Here is an 8,328-nt window from a genome sequence, read left to right as displayed (position 1 = left end):
TTTTTTTTTTTTATCTCACACACACACACACACACACACACACACACACACACACACACACACACATTACTTTTTCTAACTTTGTTTTTTATTCAACAAGGACATTAAATTGATCAAAATTGAAAGTAAAAACTTTTAAATTGTTACAAAAAACTTGAAAAAAAAGTTAAGCAGCACAACTAATTGTTGGCGTAATGTCTGTTGAAAATTCAGCTTTGCCATCTCAGGAATTAATTACATTTTAAAATATATAATAATAGAAAACAATTATTTTAAATGGTATTAGTGTTACACATTTTACGATATTTTTTATTATTTTATTATTATATAATTTTGATTAAATAAATGCTGTCTTGGTTGGCATTAGAGACTTCTTTCAAAACATTAAAAAATCTTACTGACCCCAAACTTTTGAATGGTAGCGTAAATTGTATGAACTTTGTATTACCTTAAGATCAATGTCTCTGATCCATTTAATGACACGGTGGCTGGTCCAGACCACCGGATCCAGATCTCGATTTTCACACTGAGCACGACGTGCCTGTATAGTCTGCAGAGACGTTATGATATTTTACAATATCACCAACAACTCCTTCACATTTTATATTTTCAGAGTGGACGCAACAGTGTATACAAAAAATTCTCGCCTCTTTGTCAAAGTTGAGCATTTGCAGAAGCTGAATGGCTGACAGGATGCTGGTAACATGGAACTTGTTGGTGACGTTAAAGATGGTCTCCAGGTCTCTCCTTGTGATAGAGTTCAGTACTCTGCCATCCACTAACTGGTTGTGGAAGACCTGTGAGTACTGGGGAAGCCCCACATCACTCAGCCAGGTCTTAGACACCCAGTGATGATCCATATCAGCAGCTTTCGAAAGCCTGAGGGTCACAAATGTAACACAAAACCAATGCCAAAGCACTATAATATGTGCCACCTGTGTGTTTGTGTGGCCGCTCACCCTCGTCCATTCTCTGCTTCTCGGTAGTCCTCAATAGCTAAACGGAGCTTCCTGCGGTGCATGGGGCTGTTGATGCCCAAACCCAGCTGCAGGTCCTCATCGGTCAACCCCAGCAACACCTGCAACAGGAAGCAGCTCACTGTGACATCATCACATCACATCACATCATCTCAAGGTATTCCGGTTTAACTGAGTAATCATTTACTAGATTAATGTCAGGGCTCAATTTAAGCATCGGGGAAGTAAATATTTGTTGGACATTAAGATAAAGTACTAATCAGCAGCCACAAAACTGAATGATTGAACTGAATGTTATCTTAGGATGTCACTTAATCAAGGAGAGGATTATAAATGGCTTGTTAGTTATGGTTATTTGCATTTTTGCCTTTAAGGTAAGACACTACAGGTAAATAGGGTACATTTTTAACTAAAATAAATCACCATACTTTCCCCAGTTGATTAATCACAGTACATTAAGACAATTGTTTTGTATTACAAGTTTTCTGAAATGTTGTTTAAATATGCAAATGAAGCATTATCTCATTAAATTAACACTGATTTGCATAAATGTCCAGAACAGAAATCTGAACACTGGATAAAGCCAGGCTAATTTTTTCTTTTCTTTTTCTTTTTTTTTTTTTTACAGAGGGATTTTGGATATCTATTTTTATCACTCCAAAAATCGGAAAATACTGTCAAAAGGCAGAAAAAAGTGTAACTGAAATCTACAGATGCAAATAGATAAAGTTGAATAAAATAAACACTTAAATACGTATTTTGGATGTCTTCTTTCCAGTAGTTTGAAAGAAGACACTTTATAAGAGAAATCTCAAAATTTACCAGTGCATGGAAAAAAAGAATGGTTTTCTCTGTAGTACCTTGTCTTAAAAAGGGCTAAAATAAAATGCATGATAAGAATGGTAAGAATTGGCCAAAAAAAAACCATTTACCTTCCCGCTCTTGACATTCTCTGAGCAGGCACGCATGTACATGGGCATTGCCATGACAACCTCCAGCCAGGCCTGCACAGTGACTGCCCTCCACAGAGACATGGGCTTGCTTCGTGTTAGCTCCGCCTGCTGCAGCCGCTCCAGCTGCTCCTCACCATCTGATAGGCTGGGATGGTTCTGGCTGGAGAGGCTGTCTGAGTCTGGATTGGTCAGGAGGGGCAGGAATAGGAGGGGGGCAAGTTTAAGGGGTTCAGAGGGGTTGAGAGCAAAACAAAAATGCCTTATCCATTCTGCACATGAATGCTTTTTATTGCTGTCAGGAAAAGCACCCACCTCCATATCCTCCTGTTTCATTTCAGTATTTTCTGCTCTTAAAATGCTTCTTAAATGACTCATTGCTTTCTAGCGAGAACCAACGGACATAATAAGGCCTGCGGTCAACATCGACAGGCCTTATCTATCCTTACACAACCCAGACACATTTACCACCTCAGACATTTACTACAAAACCACCTCCTTCCCCATCTTGTGTGAAGCTAACATTTAATTTACTTGCTTTTTATGCTAATCTACTAACTAGAACATTTTACTGCATTGTTTACTATAACACAAACAAATACATTGCTGTCACAGTCCTTTTTGTTATATAGTGCATTGACTACACTGTAAAAACAGTTTTTTAAATAAAAATGATTGGAGTGCATTTTATAAGAAAATACTATTTCAAAATGTAATTTTTTGTCATTTGTAACATTTCTGAATGAAAATTCATTCTACAGCATTTTTTAAATAGGCCATTTAAGCTTAAATTCATAAAGAAAAAATGTGTATTATAAAAGTTCTTTATAGTATATTGTAATTTATTATATTTTACACATTAAAACCATTAAACCACCACACCAAAGTCACCAGATTTTATGAACGCTGTATAATCCACAACTGTAGTTTCACGTGTATACCAGCATGTGGCTATAAGCGCTGAGCTAATGCTGCTGCAGTGATGTCATCCTTAAAGGGGTCATATGATGCGATTTCAGTATTTCCTTTCTCTTTGGAGTGTTACAAGCTCTTGGTGCATAAAGAAGATCTGTAAAGTTGCAAAGACAAAAGTCTCAAATCCAAAGAGATATTCTTTATAAAAGTTAAGAGTCAGCCACACCTACCTAAAACGGCTCGTTCTAACACGCCCCCACATACCTACGTCACTATCTGGGAAGATTTGCATAACGCCGCCCAAATGTTCACGCAAAGAAAGAAGGCGTAACTTTTATTCTCGCTGTAGTATTGTTGCCGCCGCCGCCATGTCCTGAAGGCGCTGTGTGCTTCGTTGTGAAAGTGAAACTACTTTGTTTGGCATTCTAAAAGAGGACGATATCGCTTCGTCATGACTGGAGCTGATCCCTGCTGGTTGCTGAGGAAATACTTCAACTTTGCGCTGTCGATCGCCGGATCGAAGCGGAGTCACATGTGGTTGCCGCAGGCATCACAATATAGTTAAGGACGTAACATTTCCGTGCCACGCTTGAGGAATTCGGCCAATCACAATGCACTGGATAGCTGGCCAATCAGAGCACACCTCGCTTTTTCAGACCGATGAGCTTTGTAAAAATTGACGCGCTTCAGAAAGGCGGGGCATAGAGGAGAAACAATAATGTACAGTATGTGGAAAATAATGTGTTTTTTGAACCTTAAACCGCATAAACATTTCATTACACCAAATACACAAAATAATGTTCTTTTTAGCAGCATCATATGACCCCTTTAAGGTGCTCGATATTCAGTTGAATCTGTTTGAATTAGATGTACAGCTAATTATTTAGATTATTTGGTGTCTAATATAGCCCTCCTAACGCTAAAAGTGTGTCCTGGCAGGTATAAAACCAGATTGAAGTCACCCTGAGGGTTCAGACTGAATCATCCTTCTCTTAAGGCTTCGTCAGATTTTAATTAGCTGAAAAAATTACCTCTATAAAACTCATTATCTGATGAGCATCGGGGCAGAGGACACCTATTTCGAACCTTTACAGGAAACAGGCACTCGTCTAAGCAAAGACAGAGCCTTGACCTTGTTCGAGACATCTGAGAGCATCTGCTGGCTTGTGGAAAAATGGATTTTAATGGAGATTGCAATCTGTTTCCTTTTCAAGTAATGAGAAGGAAAAACCCAATCGCTCTGAATTTACTGTAGAAAAGCTCTCCAGCATCCTTCGCGAGGCTGTAAATAGAAAACTCTCATCAAGGAAACCTACTTAATGTACTTTTTATGATATATAAAGATATAATCCTCAATAAATGTGTAGCATTTTTAAATAGACCCTTAAACTAAATGAAATAAAAATCAGTTGGTCATGAGATGATGTTTCGGGTAGAGGTGCACATGACCGTGCTCATGTTTTGGATAAGGGTGTACATGATAGACTTGTTCCAGTTGACATATTCATATGAGTTATGAATGTAGTGAGTTTGGGGCATTCTCATCCACTGAGGTAAGACGATGTTAGGACACGTGTTAACACAGATGGTGGGTAATTACAAATGAAGAGTAGAGCGGGGTCACCCCAAACCACGGCAACCCATGAACAGGAGGGTTAAGAGGAAACAACTCGCATACAAACACACACACACAGGGTCAAGAAGAAAGGCACATGAATGTTGGGTTATGTGTTTTTATTTTAAAATAAGTTTTATTTTAATAGTTTTTTTCCTCTTTAAATCTCCAGAATGTTAAAACCTCCTCAACAAGTCTGTCTGTAAATTCAAAGATAGTCTGGTTTCATTGAAATGACCTCTTTTCTAATCTTTAAATAAAGGTCTTTAATAAATTTAATCTTATATCTGACATAATCTACTTTACAAACCTTACAACATAAACTCATTAGAATGACATGAGGAATGAAGTTCATTTTAATTTAAAAGATCAAAAAAATAAAAAATAAAATAAAAATAAAAATCAGTGCCACCGAGATGCAAAGGAAAGCTTGAAACGGAAAGAAATATGTGATATGTCAGCAAGACTATAGTCATGACATCATTGGGTTTAACATTAATGGAAAAGAATGTTATGCAAGCAGGGTGTTATGAGTTCTTCAGTTTGCATTCTATTTGCACCCTTGAGAGAGCAAAAAAAAAAAAAAAGATTCCTATGTATTTTCTTTTGTACTGCAAGCTGCACTATAACCATTTGGCACTTTACTGGTGTAAGGTCAGCACCTTAGTTTAAGTATAGTCCAGATTTGTGTGTAAATAATTTATGTGGAAACAAACTTCCACGATATCACTTCAAAATCTAGCATAACTCCTCACAGGTTATAAAATATGTGGTTTTTAAAATAGAAACAGTCTAATAAATAATGCTACATGTCTTTTAACAAAAAGAGGCAGTCACATCGGACCACGCAAAAACGATTCAGACAAGGCCTGTCTGAGACATACTGTAACTTCAGTCCAATTCTAACTGAATTACTCCATCCTTTTGTAATCTGTCATCATAATGGAACTAAACTGCCTAAAATATAATTTATGCAGTCTTTCCAGACGATAAAGTATAGATTTTGGGAGGGTTTCATTTCACATTTGTCAAAATTAAAAAGATCCTTGGTGCAGTCTTGCAAGAAGACATAATACATAATAAAATATTCACTTTCAAATGATCATTATCCTGGTTTGGCAGCTGTCTGAGTGTAACTCTGAGGTAAACACACAAAATTCACCTGTTAAGGTGCGATCACATTTAACATTGCTTGATGCAATCTCACAGGTGAGATCCAGTCATTTCAATAGGAATCGTGTGATCAGGAGTTTCACGTGAGGGCAAAAGCTGATCACGCAAATTTAACACGTTTACCAAAAGAAAGCTGCCTGGTTTGAAAGTGACTTGCGTGTGAGCTGTGCTTCATGAATCGCTACACTATTGACGATGGCCTTTGGAACTCTTTTTGCCTGTGAAATCTCGCCAAATTTTGATAAATGTGACCCCACCTTTATGCAGATGTTCCTCAGTGATTAGATTACTGAGATGAACAGCTTAAGGCAAACATTTAGAAAACCATCCTATCTGGATGTAACTGAGTAGATTGTAAATTTAAACATTAAAAGTGCACTCAGTCATTTTTTGTTAACGTTGCATTGGCTGCCCTGTAGTGGTGTGGATGCAGCGTCACACAAAGTTAACAGATGTCATGTAGAAATGCCATTTTCAGCCAGAAAAGATTGAAGTGTCTGATAATAGGTAGATTACCTAAATAAAATGAGTAATATTAGCTGGCCCCCATGCGGTGACCTGCTCCATGCACAATTAAACAGCTTTTATTAGGCTCGCATCTCATGTGATCATATCATGTTAATATTTTTCTCTCATCTCTTTATTTAAAATGTTTTAATGAGGGAAAAAACTACTGAGTGCACCTTTAAATCTTTCAGATGGACCTCATGCTATGGCGTATGAAGACAGCCTGGAGCTCTGGGTTCATGGTAAAAGCAGTCATGAAAAAGAAGCATTCCACATGAAGACATCAGCAAATACAAGGTGCACAAGAGTTGCTATTTACAAATGCTCAGCAGTAATTCAAGTTTCCAGTTTATAAAAAAAGAGACATATATTACCACAAATAAAGCATAATAACAGCATAAACATATTCAGACGCAAATGATCCCATGTATATATTTATATGAATGTAAACATATGTACATATGCATACATATATAAATATATATTTCATTTACATAGATGTTTTTAAGTGTCATTATGTACATTTCAAGGAGGCAGCAGTTCTTCCTCTTTCCTGTATTTTTCATGGGGAATACATTTGAAGGCACACACAAACGCTTTTGCACACTCAAACACACACACACACACACACACACAATAGCACTATCACCAATCAGCATCCTCCTCTATATAGTAATCAGGGGTGGAAGTACCATCAAACAGGCCCGGATCCAAGGACTTGCGTTGAGATTTTCCCCGGGCAAACACTCGAGAAAGTGAGCCGAGACTTATCTTCTCCTTCTTCTTCTTACGCTTCTGGTCCTCGAGGTCCTCCATGGACTGAAGCAAGAACAAGAAAAGGCCGAAAAAGAGACAGCGAGAGAGGAAGGAGAAGAGAGAATAGAAAAGTAATGGTGGACATATGGGGGCAGGTCAGTCATGTGGTTTCATCAGGAATCTCAGGAATGTCTGCCCTCTCTCATCAGCACCGCTTCAGGGGTCCACACGCTCCAAATTGGGTTTATTTGCATTCTCTCATTCTGGATTGTGAGATTGTATACTCACAAACATTTAACATGATACATACTACAGTTTTCCAATCACACTTTTGGTTAGCATAAGCCATTTTTTGTATGATTTGATCCAAAAATGCTAAATTTAAGATTAAAATAAAAGCTGCTGAGGGGTGTTAACAAGATGCCACTAGCTGATGCAATCAGTTAGTTTGCTGGTCCTGGCTGGTTTAAGCTGGTCTTCCTGCCAGAGCTGCTGAAAAGTACCTGAAATCCCTCTAAAACCAGTAATCAGACCACAACAACCAGTCTGGAAGACCAGTTAAGACCTGCAATCCAGCATAGGCATTTTAAGATGTTTTTTTATTTTCTAACACATATGAAAATCCCATATTTACTATCATAAAATGGATAGTGGGTCCTTGATGATGTTTGATAACTAAAACCTACCAATCCACTTTAAGTTGTGCTTTAGCCATGACTATATTTACAATATAGCAAAGCCCCTTGTGCCTCATAATGTAAGATTTAGTATTAAAACATTTTGGTATAAAACCTATTAAAAATAAGTAAAAAAAAGATATAATTATTGGATTAAAAGTTTAAACTTAAAACACTTAATCAGAAATGTTGTTCTGGCTACTAACTGATTATTAAACCTAAATAGAAAATCTATATAAAAAAAGAATAGAAATGACAAAAATCTGAATGAAAATTGAAAATATAATAGATAAATAAACATAAAAATAAAAGCTAATTTGAAATTTGTATAAATACTATAATAGTATACAAATAATACTTAATTAACATTGGCTTCTACAAGCCAAATGTGTAAAACGTATTCGGTTCAGTCTTGTGAAGCACAGCTAATTCTCCCAGGTACAAATTGTATCTTTTGATTTATCTGAATGAACTACCATCAAGACAAAATGGGCCCCTGAAGCCATGCTAATGAGCAGCACAGGGACTTAATATTTGAGAAGAGTGAAGGTGGAGATAAAAACAAGTTGGGAAGGCTGATTACTTGGTCGGGGGTGCCAGGCAGCTCTTACATTGCAGAGGGAGTGAGTCCTGTGGCGGGGCGAGTTGATGTCGCTCGGGGTGGATGAGCGGTCGCCGTCGGCAGCCGAGGCATCAGAGATGATGGAGGGCTGGCGGGAGTGACAGGGACTGATCCTCAAAGCAGCTGAGGTGGCAGG

General features: G+C 37.6%; 1 protein-coding gene across 1 annotated transcript in view; it reads right to left on the bottom strand.

The window, feature by feature from the left end:
- The window catches only part of LOC107685722 (kazrin-like), a 149,560-nt gene that overhangs the window by 2,940 nt on the left and 138,292 nt on the right, over positions 1 to 8,328 (bottom strand). The window contains exons 8-13 of the mRNA XM_016482419.1: positions 8,182 to 8,315; positions 6,830 to 6,956; positions 1,910 to 2,109; positions 960 to 1,078; positions 648 to 879; positions 449 to 550 (exon numbers count right to left, since the gene is read on the bottom strand). Of these exons, the coding sequence (XP_016337905.1) occupies positions 449 to 550; positions 648 to 879; positions 960 to 1,078; positions 1,910 to 2,109; positions 6,830 to 6,956; positions 8,182 to 8,315 (914 nt within the window). The remainder of the gene's footprint in view (positions 1 to 448; positions 551 to 647; positions 880 to 959; positions 1,079 to 1,909; positions 2,110 to 6,829; positions 6,957 to 8,181; positions 8,316 to 8,328) is intronic.

Source organism: Sinocyclocheilus anshuiensis, unplaced genomic scaffold (assembly GCF_001515605.1).
Source record: "Sinocyclocheilus anshuiensis isolate Anshui unplaced genomic scaffold, SAMN03320099.WGS_v1.1 scaffold257, whole genome shotgun sequence".
Taxonomy (NCBI): Eukaryota; Metazoa; Chordata; class Actinopteri; order Cypriniformes; family Cyprinidae; genus Sinocyclocheilus; species Sinocyclocheilus anshuiensis.
This window is presented reverse-complemented; position numbering and strand designations above follow the sequence as displayed.